General features: G+C 40.5%; 1 protein-coding gene across 1 annotated transcript in view; it reads left to right on the forward strand.

Annotated features, from left to right (window-relative positions):
- MED1 (mediator complex subunit 1) overlaps nucleotides 1–27208 on the forward strand; it is a 1231128-nt gene that overhangs the window by 732335 nt on the left and 471585 nt on the right. Inside the window, exon 8 of the mRNA XM_044054941.1 lies at nucleotides 17461–17535. Within this exon, the coding sequence (XP_043910876.1) occupies nucleotides 17461–17535 (75 nt within the window). The remainder of the gene's footprint in view (nucleotides 1–17460; nucleotides 17536–27208) is intronic.

Consider the following 27208-nt stretch of genomic DNA (forward strand, 5'->3'; position numbering starts at 1 on the left):
CTGTGTGTATATATATATATATATATATATATGTATGTATATATATCTATATATCTATAGATATATATCTATATATCTGTCTATATATGTCTATATATCTATATATATATATATATATATATATATATATATATATATATATATGTTTGTATCTGTCTATATCTATGTGCATCTATATATGTCTATATATCTATCTATATCTATATCTCTCTCTCCATATCTCTCTCTATCTCTCCATATATATATATATATATATCTATACATATATATATATATATATATGTGTGTGTATATATATGTATAGATATGTCTATATTTTGCTCCCCATTTGGGGGACATCTGAGGCAAGAAAAACTGATGTAATGGCGTCGGCTGTATGTTTCATACCCCTGACATCATGGAAGAAGGGACAGCAACCGACGCAGGACCCAACACTTTGTTAATCAGGCCAACTGAGAGCAACCTGCCAGCAGATTACCCAAATTTAATGACTGCTACAGTGAATATACTCTAACATCTACATTTATATTAAGTGTACACAGCTCTACTTTTGAGCTCCAGTTGTTCTTCTCTGGTTGTTTTTACTTGTATATTTTGGGAGTAGTTCAAGTAGAGCAGCAAACACGATCTGAGTGGTTGGAGCAGGAATGAGGCATTATTGGAGAGGGAGAAGCTCCTGGCTTGGACTTTAAGTATTTAGAAATGTCCAAATCGGATCCAAGTTCGGATTCATGTACTCATGAGTGAGGAATAATGAAACTGGGTAACACAGGTGCCAAGTTACGGTAAGTATATAACTTTTAGTTTACAGGATTCCAGAAAAAGAAGAGGGAAGACTGTATCATTTAATTCCTTAACACATGGCTGCCTAAAACTTTGAACCTGCCTGAAGAGTTTTCCTTTGAGATTGAAAGGGCACATAGACCACTTTTTAACTCATTGAAAAAGAAAAAAAACCTTCACCAAGGTCAGTGATTGTAAGATTTTTCTCAAGTCAAGATAAGGTTTTAGTCTGAAAACCTGCAAGAACTAATTATTCAGTTAAAATTAAAGAAAATACTGTTAGATTTGACAATGACTGTTGAACATTGGTGATGTCAAAGAGAAAAGCATATGTGCCACTTGTTAAAAGCTTGAAGAAAAACAATATTAAAGCACAAATCTAATTTCCTGCAAAAATAAGGATTCCCCTTCCAGAAAGAAAGAAGATTTTTAACACCTTGGAAGATGCAGTGGACTTTATGCAGAAAAATAAAATTCTTGAAAAAGCAGAAGAAATTGACTCGAATCTGTTGACTTATTTCTAGAGAAATGCAACAAGAGATGATTGGTTAAGAAGACAAACGTAAAAAAATTGAAGGACAAATGAAAATTGATGTATTTCTTGGTTATGAATTCTTATTAATTTAAAGATGTGCTTGAATGCTTATGAACAGTTGCTGAATGTTACTTTTACAAAGTAATTTCTTTCCCTACTTCAGTAGGTTACTAGTTTCCTTTTTAAAATGTTAGTTTAATTACTTTAGCTGTCTATGAAATTAAAGCCACATTTTCATTTAGAGTTTAAAAAGTAAAACTGTTAATTTTATTAAAAGTTAAGCATTATTATGATGAAACTTATGTTAGGTGGCACACTTATATCTTGGTGTAGTTGATTAATGTTTTTTAAATGTAATACAGGATGCAACAAATGACAGTAAAGAGGTATGTTAAGTTACATTCTTAAAATGGGCCGGGAGTGTGCTACTAGTAGTATACTTGACATGCAATAGCACCCAAGAAAAACATGCTATGTTATAAACAAAGTGTAAACAATAGATTTTTTCTGGTATAAAAGTTACTGTTGGAATGATATCAAATAGAGCAACATTCACACTTCTATACGTTAAACCTGGATCACACACAACTTTCATTCTTTTAATACAAGTTTATATGCTATGTCTCGTTTAATATAAACCAGACTGCCATTTTTTAAAGATCTCATACAAATAGTGCTTACTGAATCATTACATGTTGCTTCTTGTAACAGAATAGCTTTTTAATAGTTAACATACTTTGAAATTTTTTTTTTTTTTTAGTGGTTTGTAAGGGTTTGAGGGACAGTTGTATAATGTAGAGTTTATTTGGATTCACTTGTAAACGTTTTTGTGTGAACTGTAGCTGATGAACTGTTCATTTGCAAGCCCTTGTCATGAGGACCAGCTTGAAGCAGCTTGGAGTCATGACCACTTTTGTGATGCTGCGGGAGTTCTGAAAATTCTAATAACTGTCCAGGTTCCTACTTTTTGTCTAAAAGTAAATCATAATGTTTTTGAATGAGATGCCAAGATGTCAGTGAATACAAGTTGGATAATAAGCAAGAGACAGTGAACTGCATTTTAAACCACTGTCCATTATTAAATAGTTCTGAATGCTTGCAGTATAGCAATGGCATAGTTTATATGCTAGCCTATAGACTGACTCTTCTGATAAAAAATCTAATTGTGTTTCTCTGTTGTCTCTTTTCAATAATAAAACTTAACAGCTCAAGAAATATGTTATGGAAAGTTTGAATCTTAAAAGGAAAGATTTTTGTAAATGTTAGTTTACATAATATTGGATGCCACGGTGGTACAGCGGTAGTGTTGTTGCCTCACAGGAAAAGGTCCTCCTGTTTGATTCTCTGCTGGAGTGCCTTCTGGGTGGAGTCTGCATGTCCTCTCCGCGGTTGAGTGGCATCCGCAAGACATGCGTGAATGGGCGTGCCTTCGCTGAAGGTTGGGTGTTGGGCTGGCAACTCGGCACCATAAAAATGAACTGCCAATCAGCCGACTGAAGTTCCGTTGTGGCAACCCCTAACCGGGAAAAGCCGAAAAGACTTAACAGTTTACATAATATTGGACATGATATTTTAGGAAAATAAATGAGTGATTCTAACAATAGTACTAAATTAAAGAGCATCATATATATATATATATATATATATATATATATATATATATATATATATATATATGTATATACACACAGGTAAATATAAATGTTCCGTTACATGATACTGTATTCTAGGATTATAGCTAAAATATAAAACCTAGAAATATAGTACAAGACATGGTATACAAACAGAAATAAAAATCAGAGTAAATATGTGTATAGTTAATACAAATATATCTACAAGGGTGGGAGGTTAGCATAGTGGTTAAGGTGTTCACCTTATATGCACAAAGTGCTGGGTTTCATTCTTTCAAGGGGTTATTGGCTGGGCTTGGAATGGCCCACAAGGTTATTTGGCCTGGTATTAATTTATGAACTTATCCTATAAACAACTTTCACATAGTAAATTTATTTATTTTATTTATTTTACATTTGTTTACTGGCAAAGTCCGACTGAACACAAGTCCTTTTTCACCAGAGGCATGGGGAGAAAAGCTCCATAAATTCATAAATTACATGTATGATAATGTAGTTTTCACAGGTAACAATATAGATTTCTCAGATACAGAAGTTTAATTTTGAAACCGTTTACAAAAATTATTATTGTAACAATGGGAAAAAAACATCAAATAAGACTAGGATATATTCTACAGCTTGTATCAATACAGCTTGTATCAATACAGCTAAGTTAGCTCAGTAATGAAAAATATATCTGCAGGAAGCTTCAAGTCGAGAATGGGGCTAGAGTACCTTTGTAAGGTAGGTATTAGAAGATAATGTTCATCTAGCCACGTCCGCACCGATCCCCCCCCGGGACACCAGGCAGAGAAGACGCAGGACACTTCTGTTTAGGGTACCCACCTTCCAAGTCCTCCTCAGAGACCCCCACTGAGGAGCCTGCAAGGGGAAGCACATGTACTTACCCCAAGGAGTCCTTAACAGAAGACATGGATTATGATGATGAAGGGTCCCCTCTGTCACCTCCTGATGATGTTTCCTTCTGAGACATCCTGGAAATGCTAAAGCAGAGAGGTGACCGGAAGCCCTCCAACCCTTCATCTGAGGAGTCTGTGTTCTTGCAGGCTTTCTGCATCTGGTCTTCTATCTCTTGATTGACCCTGCCTAATGACGAGCTCGTTGTGCAGCACGCTTGAAAGAACCCTGATTCCATTGAGGTGATCCCTCAGAGACCTATTAACATTATTTCCCCTCCCGAGGAGAACGTGCATTGGTCCAAAGGGTTACCAGTCAATGCTATGGTGGTGGCGGCGGCAGCCACGAAAAGGACTTGGCTGAAGAAAGTCCTGCTGTCCACCTGCCCAGTAGGGTGTCCCGGGAGATGGACAGACTTGGGAAGCGAGTTTTTGCATCAGTTATCTTTGCTGTACGGTCCCTGAACTATTTGGCACATTTTACGAGGCTCCAGAGGGACATTATCTCCGAACTCTCTGGGACAATCGCAGGGCAGTTGTCTGACAAGATCTGGGCCAAAGTGGCCTCGCAGCTCGCAACCCTGGAATCTGTATCCAACTCGTTCATAAGGTTGCGTTCATATGTGACCGATGGGGGTGGCTAGAGCAGCTGGTTTGGGCATTGTCATGAGACGTCATGCCTGGATGCACATTTGTGATCTCTCGAACCCTTTCAAGTCTTCCCTTTTGAATGCTCTCATCGAAGCATCATCCCTTTTTGGCCCAAAGTAAAGGACACACTAGCCAGGTGTGAGCAAGATGGAAAGACTCTATCTGCCATAGGTCTATGGTTTTCCAGTCATCAACTTTCTTTCTCCAGGAATCAGAGGAGTAGGAAAATGTGGCACAAAAAATCTCAGGGTCCTTTCCTTGCCGCACGTGGCGATACCCCCAGGGGCAGAAGTGGCTAACCGTTCTGAAAACGCTGCTACAGAGGCAGAGGAGGTCCTCATAACCAAGGCTCCAGTGATTCCTTCTCTGGACAGCCTTACCAGTGCTCCTGAGGAGCAACCGGATTGTTTACTTCTGGAAACATTCGTGGTTCGTACTTCTGGAAGCAGTTGGGGGTAGTTTCTTTCTGCACCAGGCTGCCTGGCAGTCTATTGCCACCAATCATTGGGTGCAGAGTATCGTGCTCCTGATGTGCAGCCGGATTGTTTACTTTTGGAAGCAGTCGGGGGGGTCGTACTTCTGGAAGCAGTTGGGGGTCATTTCTTTCGGCACCAGGCTGCCTGGCAATCTATTGCCACCAATCGTTGGGTGCAGAGTATCATAACCAGAGGTTACATCATTCCCCTTTCTTGTCAACCAAATCTTCCAAGAAAGCTTCCTGACGTTCCACCCAGTCAAAGGGAAAAGGCAGCTTCAGAGGTAATAAAGCTGTCTCAGAAAAGTCAATCCAACCAGTCCCACCAGACTAACGTGGATCCAGGTTTTACTCAAGATTCTTTTTGTTGCCAAAAAGACAGTGTACTGGAGACACATTTTGAATCTCAGCAGCTTAAACAAGTCGGTCACCCAAACCAAATTCTGGATGGTCAAGGTTCAGTTCATTCTCCCCTTTTTAAGAGAAGGCGATTGGATGTGCTTGATAGCTCTCTGCGATGCGTATTACCACATCAAGATGGACAAATCCTTCAGAAGCCTGCTTCATTTCCAGCTAGGGGCCAGTCATTATCAATTTCGTACCTTGCCATTTGGTCTCTGTGTAGCCCCCAGTGTGTTCATAAAGTGCATGGCAGTGGTCACAGCTCACTTGACTACGAGGATTCTGGGTGTTTCCATATTTGGACGACTGTCTCTTCACTGCCCCCACTGAGCATCCTCTTTTAACAGCATTGCATTATACTCTGTCTGGAAAAATTGTTGGGAATAACGTTACATTGGGAGAAATCAAACCTCACTCTTATACAACAGAGTTCATTGGAGCAGTGTTCACTATCCAGTCTTGTCTAGTATCACTCCCAAAACACGGACTCCAGCGACTATGGCAACAGCTCTGAGTGATACTCTGTCCAACAGAAGTTTTAGCAAGGGAAGTTCTTCAAGCCCTAGGTTCTATGGCAGCTTGAATTCCAATAGCGAAGTTTCATATGCGAATCCTGCAGTGGCTCCTTCTTTTGTTAGTGGTTCCCAAACTATCAACCCCCTCTGTTACCACATTCGAGTAACCATCTCCTGCAAACAGGACCTCCTTTGGTGGATAAGGCCAGATGCCAAACTTTGAAGTCACCCATTTCAATTCCCTCAGCCCAGAGCCGTTGTGACCATGGATGCTTCCCTAATGGAGTTGAGGGCCCATTTCCAGGGGAAGACCGTCCAAGGCACATGGTCTGCCAGCATATCAGTGTTCTTGAACTGAGAGCAGTGCTGTTAGCGTTGCAGGCATTTAATTCAGCTCTCCCTTCCAGGACAATAGCAATCCAGTCAGACAATATGACAGTGGTCTAGTATATCAACAAGCAAGGAGAAACCAAGTCCTATCCCCTGTGTCGTGAAGCCATGAGAATTTGGCAGTGGGTGATAGCTCCCAACCGCTTTCTGATAGCAACACATATCTTGGGGAGCTCCAACGTAATTGCGGCTAAACTGAGCAGATGCATCCTCCTGCTTCATGAGTGGTCCCTCAATCCCGAAGTGGTGACAGAAATCTTCAGCCATTGGGGGCCAGCCTTGTTGCGATATTTTCGCCTCCCCTTTGAACAAGTGCAGCCGCTATTTTGTCCTGCTTCCCTCAGAGGGACACAATAATCCACGACTGGCCCACTGGACTTCTTTATGCCTATCCTCCCATCCCCCTGATTTTACGATTTCTAAAGAAAGCTCTTTGGTTGAGATGCAAGGTGATCCTCATAGGTCCGTTCTGGCCTTAAGTTTGGTTCCCCTTCCTTCATCCTCGCCAAGTATACTGGCCGTGGATTCTGGACCCTATCGCAGATCTGATTGCTCAACCCCAAGGGTTGAGCCGCCCACATCTGTCCAGTTTCAAGCTGACAGCTTGGTTTCCCCACTTCCATTAGTTGCCAGGCAAGCTAATCTCTCCTCGCCTGTTAGAGACATCATTCTGGCCTCTCTCAAACCATCCACCAGAAGACTAAATCAGGATAAATGGAAGAGGTTCTCCATCTGGTCTAAGGATAACATGCAAGACCCGTATTCTTCTCCAGTAAGTGCGGTACTTCAGTACATGGCTAAGTTTTTTGCTACTGGAGCCTCTGCCTCTACCATAGGAGTACACCTAGTGGCAATTTCTAATTTCCACAATGGTATACCCATCTTTTCTCTCTACGTCTATGCAAGGCCTTCCTCAAGGGAACCTCTCTATCAGGCCTCCTGTCGACCGCCTGTGGAACCATGGAACCTCATTTTAGTCCTTCAGTCTTTGACTCAAAAACCTTTTGAACCTGCTGCGGTGTGACCTAAAGTTTTTGTCTTGGAAATCTTTGTTCTTGGTAGCCATCATGTCTGCCAGATGCGTCTCCAAACTGCAGGCATTGTGTATCATGAGGCCCTATTTGGTCTTCCATAAAGACAAAGTATCACTTCAGATGAATCCATCCTTCCTTCCCCAGATTCTCCATTAACCAGACCATTGAACTACCAGTGTTCTTCTCGAATGTTTCCAGTAGAGCAGAGTACTGCCTTCACTTCTTGGATGTACATAGGCAACTGAGATTTTACCTAGACAGGACCAAACCTATCCATAAGTCTGGAACAGCTTTTCATCTCCTTTTCTGTGCCCAGAATGGGAGATTCTGGTTCCAAGGTTACATTATCAAATTGACTAAGGGACTGCATACGTTTCATCTATTCCCTCCGTAACAAATCTATGTCGAGAGTTAAAGCTCACTCCATTAGATCTATGGGAACATTTGTAGCTTACCATTCCAGGGCTTCCATGGATAACCTCTGCGCTGCAGCTACTTGGGCTAAGCCTCTTACTTTTATCAATCATTACAAATTGGACTTGTCTCCAGAGGGAGAGCTGCCTTTGGCTCAGTGGTACTCAGGAATGTTCTTCATTAAGGACCGCCCATGGACCTCATGGTAGCTTGGGATTCTGTCCCATCAGTGATGAATGAAAGAAGATGAACAACACAGATGGAATGTTACGGTAAGACATAACTTCTTTTTTTTTGAACACCTGTTTAACTTTTCTTATTCATAACTCGCTGATGGGCTTTTTTAAGATGATTCACACTAAAAATGAGAGACACATTAATATAAATCAGTGAAGTCTTAATGGCTGGTGATTTTAATTGTATTGTATCAGACAAACATTTCACTGCAGATAGAAAGCTGAGAATCACATCTTCAGCCAAACACATTACAAATTTTATAAGTCTAATGAATTTAAAGGGTATATATGAGGTGAAGGAAACTCACTGAATTTGCCCTTTATTCATATAGACATGAAATACACAAATATTGATAACATTTTGTTTAAAATGATCTGTTATCACACATCAGAGAAGTTTCAAAAGTTTCATGTCCGTTATTGGACCAGAATGCTATATTCTTTAATATTATTTTAAAAACTGTTTAATACATCACAGGAGATTGCCAGCATATATTATTAAAATTAAAGGATTGGTATATCGCTTACTCCGAGGTGATCTCTGCCTAACATATAAAGCTATGTCAAACACAGAGCTGTTGGACATGCTACACCTAAAGAAATCCCAATCCCCCCGAGCTACACATTCTAGGGGACCTAAACCTTGTCACCACAATAAACAGGACATGCTGGAGGGATAAATTCCTGTCCCAGAAACTTCCCATACTCTGGAACAGGCTACCCATCTGTCAAGCAAAGTTCTTTAGCACTCTTCAGGAAAAATCTTGATTAGTAGATGGGAAATAGGAAATACACCCCCGAGGATCACTTCTGCTCGACAGTGGCACAGGAAAATAAGTTTCTTGAGTGGAGTATGCCAGGGAAACTTGTTGGCTAGGCTTACGTAGGCCCTTGGGCTGGTAGCCTAGTTACCTACCTATGCAACTAAAACCAAATGACATTATCAGTCAGTGTGAACTTAAATATAAATAATATAAGTAACCTCGATAATCTAGTTGAAACTTTTCTAAGGAAAATATAAATAATAAGTTAAGAAATAAGTCAGTAGACCATTCAGTTTAACAGAAATAAAAGATAAAATAAAAAAATAAATAAATAAAGCACCAGGCTTAGATGGTCTTATGCTAGAATTATATCAAGTTTTACCAGATGATGCAATCAAAATATTAGACAAGGTCTATAGAGAAATAAAAACAACTGCTGAAATCCCTCCATCATGGAAGTATTCCCTTGTATTACTTATTTTAAAACAAGATCAGGATCCGACAGTGTAAATCAATGTTCACTTTTACATGCGGACTATAAGATGTTCATGTCTTTTATAGTTAACAGAATTAATCTACTTATACCTAAACTAATTAATTAACAATGATCAAACTGGGTTTATTTTAAGTAGACAAGTGCAGTCTTGGTATAACATAGAAATTAATGCAATTAACTCAGGTGAGAAATTACACTAAATGTTTTAAACAGGTATGACCAATTAACCGAGTCAAAAGCCTTATGTAAATCAAGACTAATGCTAGTAAAAATAACTTTCTATTAGTCTTGATTAGATAAGGTGTACCTGTTTAAACGGTGTAATTTCTCACATGAGTTAATTGCATTCATTTCTATGTTATACAAGTAACTGTTTTGCTTATGTTGAAATAGGTTCTTTTCTTTCTAATTCCTTTAAATTACAAAAATGTAAAACTGGGCTGTCCGTTACCACCTTTAAGTTTTGCATAGCTATAGAATCCTTTACTAATAGTATTGGATACAATAAGAATATTAAATGCATCAAAATAGAGAAGATTTTGAACTAAAGATTCAAGTCTTTGCTGATATTTTACTAGCAATAGGAAATATAGAAAATTCATTAGAACATATATTTAGTTCTGTGAGTCAGTTTGAAGAAATCTTGAACTGAAGATTTAATCATAATAAAGCAAGTACATTAATAAAAATAAATTCATACAGAAATATTCTAACTTGCAATACTAATCAAATGAAATACCTTGGTATAACCATTGTATCTAATAGTAAAGAAATTATATAAACAAACTTTTAACAGGTTGTTAAAATTTTAAGTTTAGTCACCAACTGGAGCAAATTCTTCTTTACCATGGAAGAATGATTAATGCTTGTTAGATGGTAATTTTCCTAAAGTAGTACTAAAAATGTTAAGACCATCTCCACCAAAAAGTTGATGAAGGTAAATAATATTCTACTTATGATTTTTGGCATCCTGTTAGCCAAAAGTTTTGTTTGATTGGCATAGAAAAGGTTGGGATAATAGTGGAATAAGATTCCCTGTTTAATTGTATGCCACTTCAACAATTTTAAAAGTTAGTGTTGTGGACAAATTCATCTTATGATTCAAAATGGAAACGTATACATCAAGAAATATGGTTAGTAAATAATAAATGTGTAGCAACCAGTCATAAATAGTCCCCACTATTTTTATTTGGTTATTAAAATATATTTGTGTAAATGGAATTACACCCTCTCCTCAAATTCCTTATTTAAATAAAACACCATTTCCTGTTTGCAAAAGTTCATATATTCTAGCCATTGCATTTAAAGTCTCTATTTTCTGTGTTTCCAGTTGCATATACAAATGACTGCTTAGAAACTCATAACTTCAACAAAATGTTAGTATTAAAACAACAAAGTAACTTACTGTATTGGCATCAATTCTTAAATGGTATCGTTGTGTACTGTTGAAAATTTGAAGTCCAGATACAATCAAGTTTCTGAGAATTGTTTAACTTTACAAATATTTAGAAACTTTGAGAACACAGAGATAAAGAAGATATTTAAGATTTTGTTCCCTAAGTTGTTGGAATTCTTAAATGTCAATAATGCAATGAAAAATTATATTTGTCACAAATTCACATATTTAGAGAGTTCCTATTGGAACTATTCCTAAAAAGTAATGATGAAGACTTCTCTGAATACTACAAGAAAATAATTTTAACATCTACAGGTAATTGTTCATTATATTGGAAAATTTTCACTTGGAAATTCTTACACAGAGCTTTTGTCACTCCTAACAAAATGACAATTAGGTATGAAGCAAGTAGAATTAAATGCTGGAGATGGGATTCTGAAATAGTAGGTGATTGGATGCATATGATATGTGAATGTGAAGTCATTCCCCTTTTTGGAAAGAAATTAATAACTTTGTTAAAGCTCTATTGTCAGACAGATGTACTATTTCTAAATCTTTGGTTTTATTTAATGCTCAAATTCCTGAGAATTCAAAAACCCAAGTGCTGATTCTTTGGTGTATTCTTGCTAGATCCAGAAAAATAATTGCTAAAAATTGGAAAACTAAAGTTATCCCCCTCTAGTGTTGAATTTATTAGTACAGCAAACAGTTTGTAGTAGTGAATTACATAGTACAAAGATGAGCACTTCTAATATTGCACATTCATATAAATCTTGGTTTAAAGACTTGCTTGAAAAATCTTAATTATTGTTGATGTGCTTGACTTTGATATATTGGATCAGCTGTGGACCTACGTAAGTGTTTTATAATTTATCTGTTGACTTGATGTCAATTTTCATTCATTCCTCAACTAATGGGATTGGATCCGATCAGACTCTGCCATTATACTAGCTCCTGACCTCTAACAAACTCTCAAGTGCCTTCCCTACCCATAATGCACCAACACTAACCTTTCTCAGATATCTTTTGTTGCTTTTTTGTCTAGAAGTGGTCGCCTTCAGCTCTCCAGTGGGTGATGGGTCCTTTGTTTTTTTTTTTTTCTTATTTAAAAATCTTTAGTTTTGACTATTTCTTTAATCTTTAATATTTAATTCTATTAAGTCATTTCTACTACCTTTCTCTATGCACTTTTGAGTGTAAACCTTCCTACCATCATTGGTAGGCTTCCTTCCATATCCCCTATTACACTTGGTTTATTCCTCTTTCATACCATAGTTGGTATTTCCTTTCCTATCTACAAGTTTATTGTAGCTCTTTAATACCATTGTTGGCATTTAACCTTTCCTTATTCTTTCTGGTTTTAAAAAAAAAAAGTTTAGTTCTTCTTTTGTTACAACAACCTTTTCTTAATTAATGTATGAAAAAGGTCCGACAGGATTTAAGAAGTGTGAAAATTGAGGGCATAAGTTGCATTATTCAGATGCCCCAATCTCTGCATATATTGCTTGAGTCAGGAACACTTAAATCAGGATTGTAGTATCTGTTGTGGGTTCAACTTCAGAGCTCTTGCTGACAGGAAAGACAAATTGATTTTAAAAGGTTTGCCACATCCTTCTTTTCTGAAGCCATTACTGGGGTTCAATCCCCCAAACACAAATCCAAGGACCCTTCTAAACTGTCTAAGCCTTTTGATTCTCCAGCTTCTTATTCATCTGAACTGAGAAAGAATAAAGAAAAATTAGATCTGAAGTTACTCAGTCAAATCCTCATCTGATCTATTCATATCTGTGTCTGATCCTACACATCCAAAACCTTTACCAAAGACAACCTATTCTCCAAGTCTGGATCCAGTCTCATCCAGATTGCCTTCTCCCTGTTTAGAGAGGCATCCCAAATCCCCATCCTTAGTATTTTCTCATTATTCCAGGAGTTTAACTGAAGGAGATGTGGAGAGGAGGATGAGGAAATTCTTCATGGAGCAAATTCAGATGGGAGTTCTCACAGTTCATACCCTTTTGGGTCAGGAAGTCTGATCAGCTGCTACTCCACCCATTGCAGCTCCTTCTCTAATTCAACCTTTGGTTTGAGTCCTTGGATCAGAGCATTCTAGGTCCATTTGGTTCTGATCTGAAGAGTGCACCATCTTTGGATCTGATCCAGATATTGCTCTTAGTGCACCAGCTCTGGCATCCTTGGAGCAGGATGACTCTTCGAGCCGAAGCATCCCTTTCAGATCTGGGAGGATGGAGTCACCTCAGAGGGTTTTTTAACAGTCTGCTCCTCTTGGAGCTTTCCCACTGGACAGCTTGGTTCTGACTTCCGCCTCAGGTGGATTGTTCTTGGGGCAGAGGAATGCGACGTGCTAGAAACTCACTTTCTCAGCTCCTTTATCTCCCTTCTCTCTTGAGCTGATCTCCCTTTGAGTTTGTGCAGAGTATATTCTCTGCTCCCGGCAGGTCAGATGGGTCCTTCACCATTGGATTCACCCTCTATTTCTCAGCTGACATAGCACTGTCAAAATCTCTCTTGGGAACCAAAACTGCTGAGGCTGAAGCTTCACATAGCACTGTGACCCGCAACATTCTACCCTACAGGGCCAGCCAGCTCAAAGCTTCCAGGCTACCCAGCAGGGTATCCTTATCTCTTCTGATGCTTCACTGACCACCCCACTGAGGAATTTCCTAGGAAGAGAAAGTGGACTATTCCCGAGTAGTCATTGAGGATACTGATTTCGATGTAGGAGAGGTATCCCCCAAAGTAATCGCCTGATGACGTCTCATTTGAAGACATTCTTGAGAACATTGAGAAGGGTGGCTTGTCTTCACAAGACCCTTCTCTGGAGAAATCATTATTTCTGGAAGTCTTTGCAACTGTTCTTCTGCTCCCTGGGTTACTCCACCTGCCAATGAGCTCATTGATTTGATCTCTAAGTGGGAGTGGAAGGAACCTGATATAATTGAGCCAATTCCCAATAAATGAGATGGAATTCTGGCTCCACCAGTAGTCAGAGAATTTTGGGGTAAAGGGGTTCTAGTAGATGCCATGGTCATGGTTGCAGCTACAAAAAAGGATCTTGCAGAACAGAATTCAATTGTCCATCCCCCCAATAGTCTAGGGAGGTAGACGGATTTGGAAGTGTCGTGTATGCTTCAGTGACTTTTGTACTCTGATCACTGAATTGACACATTTTATGAGATTTCAAAGAGATTTGTTTCAAGAGCTATCAAAATCTCTCTTGGGAACCAAAACTGCTGAGGCTGAAGCTTCACTAGTGTCTAAGTTGGCTACCCTACAAGCTATATCTAATTTGTCCATGATAATGGTGCACACTGCAGAAGGCACCTCATGGGGTCATAGGTTCAGATATTTCCATCAGGAGGATTGCATGGTGTGATTTTGCAGAGCAGTTCAAGTCTTCATTCATCAGTGCTCCCTTTGATGGCACTTTTGTTTGACCCCAAAGTGAATGATACACTCTCCAGGTGGGAGAAGAATGGAAAGACCCTCTGCAGTGGGAGTGGGTTTTTTGTTCCCTCAAAGGGCCTTTTCCAGGAGTTATTGGGGAGGTCAAAAAATATTGTTTAGAAAATTTCAGGGTCCTTTCCAAGACACATGTACAGGTAGTTCTCCGAGACAGAGGGGGGAACAATAATGGAAGGTGAGGCCTGCAAAACCATAGTTTCTTTTTCTGACAGACCCCTTCAGTGCTCCTGAATGGAGTCCTGATTTGCCTACCTCTGGAGGCAGTCGGGGGTCGCTCATCTCTGCACCAAAGAGCCTGGCTAGAAATAAGAAAAGACAATTGGGTGCAGAGAATTATTTCCAGAGGTGTTATAATTCCAAAGAAAACAGGGGACTGGAGACCAATTTTGGATCTGAGTGTATTGAACGAGTCTGACACAGTTCCAGATGGCCACAGTTCAGTCCAGTCTGCCCTTCTTGGGCAAGGATGACTGATGTGCTCAATACATCTTCAGGATGCGTACTTTCACATGAAGATGAGCAGATGATCCAGAAGGTGCTTAAGCTTCCATCTTGGAGCCAGTCACTATCTGTTCAAAGCACTGCCCTTTGGCCTCACCACAGCTCCCAGGGTGTTCACCAAAAGTGCATGGCAGTGGTAGCCGCTCACTTGAGACCACAAGGATTCCAGGTGTTTTCATATTTAGATGACTGGCTCATTACCAACCCAATTAGGCATTGACTGGTAGAAACACAAGATCAGGTGTTACAGACTTGTTCTCATCTCTGAATAACCATAAATTACAAGTCTCATTTACAACCATCCCAGACATTAAAATTCATAGGAGCAGTGTTTAATACAGTATCTATGATAGCTTGCTTTCCACTATCAGGACTGCAAATAATAAGGATGCAGGTCAGGAAAATAATTTGCATTATGAGAATTTCAGCCTGATATGTTCTACACACCCTGGAGTTAGTCAGTGGCAATAGTTAGAGTCCCTTTAGCAAGATTCTACATTAAAATTCTACAATGGATATTAGCAAAAGTGGTTAGTGTTTCTCAACACTCATCAGTGATGATGAGAATAAATTGCGTATGTAAACAGTACCTTTCGTGGTGGGTGCAGTCACGACAGGTCTTACAGGCTCATCTTTTCCTTTCGTCCTCCCTCAGCCCAAGGCCATAGTGAGCATGGATGCTTCCCAGATGTGTGGTTGGCATTTCCTGGGGAAAACTGTCCAAGGCACTTGGTCCGCTAAAGAAGCAAACTTGCTTGTCAGTGTCCTGGAGATGAGAATGGTGCTTTTGGCATTGCAGGCATTCCAAGACTCACTCCCTCTCAGGACAGTTGCTGTCCAGACCGACAATATGTCGGTAGTTTGTTACATCAACAAAAACAGGTAACCAGATCTTATCCCCTGTGTCAAGAAGCTCTCAGAGTGACAATGGGTGATATTTTCCAACCGCTTTCTAATAGCAGTGTTTATTCTGGGGGAGTCTAGCGTGATAGCAAATAAACTGAGCAGATCCATCTAACTTACCTCAGCAGTGGTCTCTCAATAACAAAATGATGGAAATGATTTTCAGTCATGGGGTCAGCCTTGCTGCAGTCTTTTTGCATCTCCCCTAAACAAGTGCAACAGCTTATTCGGCCTGATCCCCCCACCGGGGGAATCACCAAGAGACATATTCTACTCCATGATTGGCTCCCCCGGTCTTCTGTATACTTATCCTCCAGCTCCCCTAATTCCCAAGTTCTTTCAGAAAGCAGCCTGGTTGAAGAGCAAAGTCATCTTTATTGCACCTTACTGGCTTCAACAGATTTTTTTCCCCTTCATTTTGCCTCCTCTACTATATCCACCTTGGATTCTGGATCTAATTCCAGGCCTTCTGTCTCACCCAGCAGGCATGGTTCACCCAGATATCTCAAGTCTCTAACAGCATGTTTTCTTCAATTCCTTAAATAACCAGGCAACCAGTGCATTCTTCCCCTGTTAGTTTCATAATTTTGTCTTCCCATAAACCTTCTACTAGGAAACTCTACAGAAGTAAATGGAAAAGGTTTGTTTATTGGGCAGAGCAAAAATCAGATAGACCCCTTCTCAGCTCCAGTTCAGTCTGATCTAGAAATTTTAGCAAGTTTATTTAATGAAGGTGCTAGTTCAACTGTTAAAGTTCAACTCACAGCAATCTCTAATTTGCATGAATAATTCCAAAATTCTTCACTGGCTTCCTGTGAATTGTGCAAGGACTTTTTGAGAGGTACTCTTCTGCTAAGACCCTCTTATAAGGACTCCATGCCACCATAAGATATAAATTTGGTGCTGCAAGCTTTAATTCATCTTCCCTTTGAACCTGCAGCTAAATGTGATCTTATAGTTTTCAGGTCAAAAATGTCATTTGTTGCTGTTCTATATCTGCTAGAAGAATTTTAGAAATTCAAGCATTGTCTTCTAAGCCTCCATGTTTATTTTTTCATAAGAACTCTCAAACTTTTACAACTTAAAAAAAAAAAAAAATGAACGTGCAAAACTCCAGTAGCCACTTTATTGTAGGTTGAGCGCTTTCGTCGGACAAATATCCAACTTCTTCAGAACAAATATACTCAACATACACTTGCCTTAAGTGAGTAAAAACACATCCCATTATATCCCAGGATGTCTGTCATGCAGCATGTAATTTATTATTTGTACTTAAACCTTTTGTAGATCTGCACCTTGATGTTCTCTCTTCACACTCATAAAGCATTGTGAGCTGGTTAATAGTCTAAGCTTTTTTTTGGACATTTGTTGGAGAGAATCTGCCGTAGTCAATCTACCACTTCACATATTGGAGAAAAAAGAAAGCTGGTAGAATGTGTCTTACTAGAGTGCTCCTTTTAGGTAGGGTAGTACACTTGTTTATGTACTCACAAGTAAAGGTACTTAGGAGAGCCTGTTGCAAAAGTGCAAGTATCCTTTCTTTCCCCTCCATCTATGAATCCTTGTTTAACTCTTGGTTATAACCTGTATCTGTTTTTCTATGCTCACAATATGTTGTATTTTAATATTAGGCTTGGTAATTTTGTTAGCATGTTTACTAGAAGGTTTTATTAATTTTCCTAGTTGCAGAATGCATGATTGTACTTGGGTATGCATGGAATGCTGTTTCAGCAAGGGATCCGATTGGAATAAGGCTAGTATTGCACCCAACAGGAAATGCTGATCTTTTAATGTTGATGAGTAGACGCCAATGTTGTAATACTGCTGTGAGTGTCTGTCCATTGAGGAATACTGACATTGTGTGCATTTTATTGAACTTTGCTTTCCTAATTAAGCTGAGTAGTTTGAAAAAATGTTTCCTGCTGTTAAACATATGACATTTCATATTTTTTCAGCAAATTGAAGACTAAAATGTATTTGCCTCTCCAGTCGCTGGAACTTGACCTTAATAAGATGTCTGCTATGTATGGGTAAAGTATCTCTCATTTACTTTTTTTCTTCTTGTTTGATTGTTTTATTTAGTGTGATCACCATCAACCATGTATCCCCTAGTCCCCTTCTTTTTTGTGAAACACTTGTATCAGGAGTCACCCTCTCCATAATTTGAAAGACATTATTTTACAAGAAGTAAAATGAAGTTGGAGGTTGCAGGAGCAAAACAGGTCCAAAAAATGAGCATCTCAAGACCAACTATGTAAAAAAATGAGTATTTATTTAAAGGTGAGCGCTTTCACTGTTAACACAGCTTCTTCAGATCTAAGTTAAAATAAATAAAAACTTAAAATGGTTCTTTTATATGATCACCTCTAGTGGTCAAACAAGTAATTACAATGAAGAAAACATAAACTGACTGGGATTTTCTGTGTTTTTCAGGACAGGGATTTTCTGTATTTTTCAAGACAGGCATTGTTTGAGCATTTAACATCTATTTAATTTGTGATTTTATGATGTATATCCAACTTGTTGTTCATTCATTATATGTGTCATTGTAATTACTTGTTTGACCACTAGAGGTGATCAACACAAAATAATCAGTTTGTTTTCTTCATTGTAATTGTTTGACCACTAGAGGTGATCATATAAAAGAACCATTTTAATTTTTTATTTATTTTAACTTAGATCTGAAGAAGCTGTGTTAACAGTGAAAGCGCTCATCTTTAAATACTCATTTTTTTACGTAGTTGGTCTTGAGATACTCTTCATTTTTTTGACCTGTTTTGCTCCTGCAACCTCCAACTTCATTTTACCTCTAAGAGCTTTTAAACTGGGTGACAGGCAGCATTCATCTGGTGTATTCAGTGGTGTGCTGTTTTAAGTTTAATTATTTTACAAGAGCTTTAAGTAAGATGCACAATAATATGATACAGTAAGTCTTTTCCATTCCACCAAACACATACACACACACACACACATTCTTGATAGACCATTCAGGTTCTTTTATGGTCCCTCACTACCTTCTCTTTTTTGATATTTCCTTTTGCTCTTTGTTTGGAATAACTTGCCACTAGGTGAGAGGAAACATTTTGCTACTCGTAAGTGTGTTCACTGGAGAATTACAATTCCAGATGGTGGAATGGGAAGCCATGAACTGGCATTCTTGCATATGGTTAGTCACTTACCTTCATTTCTCAGTGCTGTATGCAGTAATAAGCTGTGCATCTGTTGTGATTTCACCAGGTCATCTACTTTTAGCATGCCATGCTGCAGTTAGGATGAAAGTAAGCCCCCCTCCTTTTTCAAGGAGTGGAGTCCCTTTCATTGGACAGTGCTTGTTCATATAACCTGTTTCTTCTGAGGTGGATGAGCTACCTCTTTGCTGGTAAAGTGGTTGCCACCATTTGTTACAGTTCAAAGAGAATTTGTAGGAGAAAGACAACACATCTGCAGACAGTCTCTTCCTCTCTCCTTGTCTCTGTCAAACTTAGTTGGATATGCACTGATTTTGCTCCCCCTCAGCAGTAATGGCTTGACATTTTTATCTTTCACAATAATGTACTGAAATATATTTTGTTTTTGAATTTGGGCTATGCAGTCCTAGTAACTCTCCTACTGACATTTGGAAAGGAGTCAGTTTCTTTAGGGCAGTCTTTTTTTGAGAACAGTGGTAAGCTGACTCTGTTCACTACATTGCAATGGGAGTAGTAAGTCCTCTTTTTGTAGTCCTATATTCTTTGTGCCCATTGAAATTTAATATAGAGTTGAGACTTGTATATCTATCTGTTTTTATAAATGTCTGGGTTGCATTTTTGCACATTTTGCTTTGAAACGCTCATAACTTTTCCTGAACCATAGACGATCATATGGACAATTGGCAGTGGAAATTATTTTTTTTTAGCTGCAGAAAAGCTGTGCTAGCAACCCGTGTAAGTGAACGATGATGTGGTTACAGTAGTGTTATCAGAAATTTCTTTTGTAATTTCATTTCTATATGATTTTTTTTATTTTCTCTCTCTGCCTGGTGACCTTCAAGTTCTTCATCCTTTTGCCCGTTATAGTCTTAACACTCTAGCTGCTGAGACAAAAGCCAATTGGGGAGTGGGTCAACATACAGGCAACCATAAAAAGAGGATTTATTCCCTTTGTTTGACATCCCCTCCACTAGCAGAATGATGCATTCATTTCACATCTGCAACCCCAAGTATCATTGCACATGGTTCCATATGTTGTCAGATTCTTACTTTTTTGTCACTGCTTATAGATTCATAGGCATTTACTAGGCTAATGACCGCAAGGGCCTTTTTAGACCTAGCCATGCATCTCAAATCTCCGACAAGATGTTCATCGTGTTTCACTGTTGCAGTCATCACTGTAGGGTTCTTCCTGCCGGCAGGCAGTCCTTGGTCAGCCAGAATCCCAAAGTCTGGGTCCGGCATCGGCTGTTCAGTCATGCTCCCTGACATCAGAGCGCCAGGAGTACAAAGCTGCCAGCCGATGCCATGTCCTCCAGTCTTTCTTGCCGTGCGGTGAAAGCAGTTCGCAAGTGCCGGTTGGCTGACTCCTGATATTTTTCCGTGCTTCAGTCCGAAGACTTACTTCTTCTTCTCAAAGCTAAGTACCCCTATTGGGGAAACTTTTTTCTTGCTCCAGTCCGATGTCAGAAAAAGTTAACAATTGCATTTCTTGTGGGAAGCAAATACCTCATAAGGATTTCCATTCTTACTGTATTCCTTGTGTAGGCCCTGACCATGACGTAGCTAGTTGTCGGTTTTGTGCTAGATTTAACCAACGTACGATTAAGCGGAGGTACGATTTCGCTTTTCACTACTTTGGTAGGCGATTTAATTATAAAATGTCGTCGGACACGTTTCCGACTACCGGAGTTCACAAACGACACAAGGATAAGGACAGGCCTCCGAGGTCCAAATCAGACGACATTACACAACCTAGCATCAGGTTTGACCATCATCAGTGAGGCGCTTTCGCAGTCCCTGTTGGCTGTTTCAGAACTGATAGCCGAAACGGACTCCCACGAGGAGCCAACTAGTCCTTTGAGCACTCCAGCTGCAGGACCTTCGGACAATGCACCCTTGGATGGGTCCGGAGCAGCTGTGCAGGTACCGGCTTCCGAGGGGGGTTTTCAGGCCTACACAGCTTCTGATAAAGGCAAAACCCAGGACAAAAGACTAAGACTCCTTCTAAATCTAAGACACAGCCCAGGCCTCTTCTGATCTGGCACCCAAATCACAGAAACAGTTACTTAAAATGGCGGAGGACTTGCTAACCATGATTAGGGGTTCACATCCCCCTCCAGACAAAAGGGCAAGGCAAGAGTTGGACTATGATTCTTCTGATCAGGCATCTATTTCTTCAGTGTCTTCCTCTGAACAGGAATATTCTTTCCCTCCTTATGAGGATTCTGATGCTGAGGAATCTATTCCATCAGCTTCTCCCCCTGAGGATTTTTCTTTTGGGAAAACTTTACATGACATGAGGGAACATTTTCACTGGGAGGGACAGGAGTACTCTGAATCTAAGAGAACGCTCAGGGATTTCCTTCTTCCCCAACATAGACCCCTGGCTATTCCTCCTATTTTGGATATTGTGGATGATGCTTTTTCTGAGGCTAATTTAACTCCTGCTCCTGCTAAGCCCGACAGATATTACAGGGTCCCTGACTCCCACCAGTTCCTTTACAAAAATCCTACTGCTGATCCAGAAACCATTTCTCAGGGTCCTAAGGGGGTTAAGGCGGTCTCTGCTAAAAATCCTATTCCGACAGATAAGGATTCCAGAGCTTTGGAGAGATGGGGCAAAAAAGTGTATACTTCTGCTACTTTATTGATTAGGGCTTTAAATTGTCAATTTCATATGCTAAAATGTCAGCAATTTCTACTGTCTGTTATAAAACAAAAGTTAGGCACCATTTCTGCATGTGCAGATAATAATGAATTTACATGATTTGATGCATGCTACTGAACAAGTGGGGAAGAATGGTTTACACTGGTTTTGATGCCTTGGGGGCTTCTTGCAGGGCGGCTGCCTCTGGCACAGTCATTAGAAGACATGCTTGGTTAAAGGAACAAAACCTTACCTGATCAAGTGAAAGCAAAGTTACTGGATGTTCCTGTTCAGCATAATGTTTTGTTTGGGCCTAAGGCTGAAGAGGTGATAAAGAAAATGGAGGATAAGGCAAAATCCATGCAAACGGTTAAGGATTTCTTACAGGTTCAGCCCCCTAGATTTAGCAGAAATTGGCCAACATAAAATTGGTCTTTTCCCAGCTCAGACTGGTCTCAGAGGGGTAGATATAGGCACACCAGAGGGAGGCCTCAAACACAGGCCTCTTACAGACCTAGACAATGGAGTGTTTCCACCCCCAGGGATGGAGAGGGCAGACCTCAATCATTTAGAAAACAGGCTCAATGACTCCCCCTGCATGGCTTTAGGAATTTCTCTCCTGGATGCCCCTCTAGGAGGAAAACTCTCTTTTTCAACAAAATTGGACTTACATAACCCAAGACAAGTGGGTTCTGGATGTAGTTTCAAGAGGTTACATATTCCACTTTCATACCTTGCCAAGACCAAACGGATGGCCAGACCTACCAAAACACCAACGGTCCGAGGCATTAAACCAGCTGGGATCCCTCATGGCTATGAGGGCCATAGAACTGGTTCCACAATCAGAGACTGGGCAGGGCTTTTACTCAAGGCTCTTTCTAGTTCCCAGAAAGCAAAACACATAGAGACCCATCCTGGATCTGTCAGTCTTAAATACTTTCCTGGAGATACCAAAGTTCAAAATACTTACTCTGCAGCAGCTCCTGCCAATGTTGAGCAAAAATGCATGGATGGTGGCATTGGATTTAAAGGAGGCTTACCTTCACATCCCTATCAGACAGGAGTGCAGAAAATACCTTCGGTTCAGGGCCGGCTCGAAACATTACCAATTCTCTGCACTGCCCTTTGGCTTGTCTACTGCACCCAGGGTCTTCACCAAGTGTCTGGCACCAGTAGTAGCTTATTGCAGACTCAAGGGTATTCAAATTTACCCTTATCTGGACGACTGCCTTATTCAAGCAGACAGCAAGGATGTTTTACTCCAGCACCTGCTATTTGTTCAAAATCTTCTCAAGTACCCGGGATTCACTGTAAACATAAAAAAGTCAAATTTGACCCCCACACAACAGATAACTTTTCTGGGTGCTCTCTTGAACACAACAACCCAGATGGCATTCCTGACATCCGAAAAACAACTACAGCTGGCTTCCACTTTCAAAACCTTGGCTTCTATAACTCAGCTAACTGCAAGGAAATTCCTGCAGGCTTTGGGTTACATGGCCTCCTGCATCCTTCTCATACCAAATGCAAGACTTCATATGAGAAAAATACAATGGTACCTAAAAAGTGTATGGTCCTAGCATTCCCACAGTCTAGACACACAGATTGCTGTCTTGCCTTGCTTACAAAAGGAATTCCATTGGTGGTCCATGGCATGTCTTCACAACAAAGGCAAAGCCTTCAATCTACCTCCAGCCAGCCAAGTGTTAACCACGGACGCCTCAGATTATGCATGGGGAGTCCATTTGCAGGGAAAGGGTCTGCAAGGTTTTTGGACAGAGGATCAGAAGCACCTACATATCAATTTAAGAGAGATGTTAGCTGTTCATAATGCCCTCTTGGCTTTCAGGGATCTTCTACAACCAGGACAACTACTGATACGAACAGACAACACCACAGTTGTGGTACATCAACAAGCAGGGGGGGCTCACATTCCTACCCCCTTTGCAGACTAGCCATGACTTTATGGAACACAGCACTAGCTTGCAAAGTGGATCTACAAGCTCAGTTCCTGCCAGGGAAACAAAATACTTTGGCAGACAGCCTGAGCAGGAACCTGTCAGACCCACACGAGTGGATGCTAGACACCCACATATACAAGACGATTACAGAAGCCTGGGGCTGCCCGGACATAGATCTATTTACATCCCCCCTCAACCACCAGTTAGATTTTTTGCACAAGGACTTTTCACAGGCTAGCATGGAAAGTGGATGCACTATCATTCAGTTGGAAAAACCTCAAGGGGTATGCCTTTCCACCACTACCTCTTCTACCACGGGTGTTATTAAAGATCAAACAGGACAAGCCCAAGATGATGATTCTACTGGCCCCAAATTGGCCTCATCAGTTCTGGTACTCAACACTGAAGAATCTATCTCAGGAACCACCTTGGATTTTGCCTCAGATTCCCAATCTGTTGTCCCAACACTAGGGCCAGGTTCTGCACTCTCATGTCAAAACTCTGAACCTGGCGAATTCAGGATCTATGATTAATCCTCCCCTTCCCAAAAAGGTCATGGATGTTATCTTAGAAGCCAGACGGCCTAGCACTAGAAAATCTTATGCAGGCAAATGGAAGAGATTTTGCACCTGGATTCATGCTCAGGATTCGGATCCTCTCATTCCTAATATCCCTCTGATTTTGCTTTACCTAACAGACATGCTACATAAGGGTTTATCCTTCTCCTCCATAAAAATTCATGCCTCTGCTATCTCTGCACATTACAATACAGACCCTCCACTCTTTTCACATCCACTTCTGAAACAATATCTACAAGGAGCAAAGAATTTAAGGCCCCCTAGGACACCACCCATTCCTGCCTGGGACCTCAACTATGTTCTGGAAAAACTCACTCTGCCTCCTTTTAAGCCTGCTGCCACAACTGATATTAAGTATTTATCATGGAAGACAGCTATCCTACTGGCTTTGACATTAGCCAGGAGAGTCTCTGAGTTACAAGCACTCATGGCTGTGGAACCTTGCCTTATTTTTCACCAAGATAGGATGCCTTTAAGGACTACTCCTACTTTCATACCTAAAGTGGTTTCCAAAGTGGCTTTAAATCAAACCATTCACCTGCCAACTTTTTTCACTAATCCAGAAAATAAGGGGGAGAAAGGATCCTTGCATTCCTTGGATGTACACAGACAACTTCGGATTTACCTGGACAGAACCAAGGATATCAGGAAAACAGAGCAACTGTTTTTTTATGCAACAAACTCCCAAGGCCAAAGCCATTTCAAAACAGACCATTTCTAAATGGATTGCGCATGGAATTAGTTTCTGTTACTCTCATCATGGAAAGCAAATCCCAGGAAAAATTAGGACTCGCTCTATCAGAGCTGCTGCTACTTCAGCTGCCTTTCTCAGGGGAGTACCTACCAAAGATATTTTGGAAGCTGCAACTTGGAGTTCAGTGCATACTGTCTCTAAGCACTATAATCTCCCTCTTTACTCTAAGTCTAGGGCAGGCTTTGCTTCTGCAGTCTTGCAGGGCCTTCTATCCGCTCCTTCTCTCTAACCACCACCTTTTCTCAGGTTTGGGATTCAACCCTACAGTGATGACTGCAACAGTGAAACACGATGAACATAGTACAGTTGTGTACACTTACCATAAATGTAGATGTTCGAGTGTCTTCACTGTTGCAGTCTGGGTTACCCTCCCTCCTGTCCCCTCTTATACTTTCACTAGTGTGCTTACCTACTTCACCTTTCTTTTGAGGTGTATTTGCTAAAGGCTATGGGGTTTGTGGTATGTTATTTTTTGGTTTTTACTATTGGCCTTCATTTTTAGGCACCTGACATCTGAGGCAAGAAAAACTGGAGAACATGGCGTCGGCTGGCAGCTTTGTACTCCGGGCACTCTGACGTCAGGGAGTATGACTGAACAGCCGACTCCGGACCCAGACTTTGGGATTCTGGCCGACCGAGGACTGTGTGCTGGCAGGAAGAACCCTACAGTGATGACTGCAACAGTGAAGACACTCTAACATCTACATTTATGCTAAGTGTACACAACTGTACTTTCAGGTGCCTGTGATGTGTAAGCAGTGGCTTGAGAAATTAAACCTTTACAAGTAGGGGCCTGGAAGATGAACCATTTACAGGTTGCATGCGTCCATTAGAGAGAAGTGCCAAGCCATGGATGAATCCAAGTTGCACTTGAATTGGGTTAAGGAGGAACTCTGCTTTGTGTGGATGGGCAGCCTGTTCCGGAGATAAGGTAGTCTCTGGGATACATACCCGTCTCTCCAGCAGGTCCTATTTATATCACAGGCAAGGTTTAAGTCTTTAGAATGGGTATTTCTAGAGCTGTTAATTTTGCTGATATGCAAGAGGTCCATCAGAGTGGAGTCTGACAATGTCCTGTATACCAGGCGCAGATTTCCTCTCAACAGCCTGTAGAAGACAGAATTCAGGGATAGGGCCTTGTGGCAGTCTGCATAGGACATTTTACTTGCTCCCTGTATTCTTTTAGTGAGGAACCCTGTGGACATTCCATTTGTTGGGTACACCTGGTTAGGTACATACCAAAGCGGGCATTGTACTCAATGATAGGTCTGATGAATGCCGAATACAGTAGAACAATGACTTCCTTGGACCTAGATACCATACGTTTGTTTATAAGTTGCGCAACGTAGAATGATTTTCTCACTACTGTTGACATGCGATGGTCAAAGGCTAGATTGCTGTTTGTGTCCCCAAGTCCTTGAGTACTGGGTCGTCTCTAAGGGGTATGTTGTCAATATGATAGTTACAAGGGGTAGATGACTTCCTGAAGGATACTATTATGCATTTCTTGACATTTAGTTTTAGTCCATGGCTCTGACACCAGTTTTGTCTGTCAGCCCCTCCTGGCGAACCTTTGTGTCAGTTTGGGATTCAGTGACAGCTCTTAATTTGCAATCTACAAATTTAGTCTGCCAGAGACCGTTGACATTGGCTTTGATTTCTGAGAAGGAAATGCCAAAAATGAGTGGTCCAAGGATTGATCCCTGAGGGACACCACTTGCGACTAGCCTCTATGTAGAGGTGGACTCCCCAATTTTAACTTCCTGGGTCATGCCTGTGAGCCATTTAGTTATCCATTGGGTGATGTGGGTTTGTACCTAACCTTTTGAGTTTGCAACAATGCTTGAGCTGGGGTATTGTCAAATGCCTTGGCCAGGTCAAGGGTAGGCAGTATGAACCATTTTGCCTTCATCCATTGCTTTGGTAACTTTCTCAAAGAAGTCTGCCAGGTTGAGTAGGCATGACCTGACCTTGATGAAACCAAACTGAGTTTGGTACAATGCTTGGATGTTTGCTATATCATTATCTATCATTTCCATGATAATTCTTTCTGTGAGTTTACGTGTAAGACTAGTGAGACTTATGGGTCTGTAGATGGCCCACCTTTGTGCAGAGGGATGATTGTTGCTGTTCTCCTTTCATGAGGCATGAAGCCTGTTTGGAGGCTACAGTTAAATAGCAATTCTAGAGGGCCTGACAGGTCATGTTTCATGCTGTTTAGAAGACATCCTGGAATATTGTCTGAGCCCATTGATGCAGTGATGTCCTGCTGTTCAGTGTTGCAGTATTCTTTACATATGGCTTGTATTCTGTCCATCGACCTGATGTCCAGCCTGTATACAAAAGCTCAGAGCCACTGCTTGTATGTGGGATGTCACACGAAGGCACAGACAAACCTCAACAAGAAAAGGGGCATCCATACATACAATCTTCAGAACTTTTTTGCCACCAATTGGAAAGGCTGATTTGTATGTTTGGTTTGCCATTGGATACCAATGGTGTCATTTTCCAGCTTCAGTTAAGTACCCATAGGGGATTTAATATATTGCTACTGCCTTTTGTTTTTGTTAAT

This window comes from Protopterus annectens, chromosome 13.part0, assembly GCF_019279795.1.
Source record: "Protopterus annectens isolate FY-2018-M chromosome 13.part0, PAN1.0, whole genome shotgun sequence".
In the NCBI taxonomy this organism is placed as follows: Eukaryota; Metazoa; Chordata; order Ceratodontiformes; family Protopteridae; genus Protopterus; species Protopterus annectens.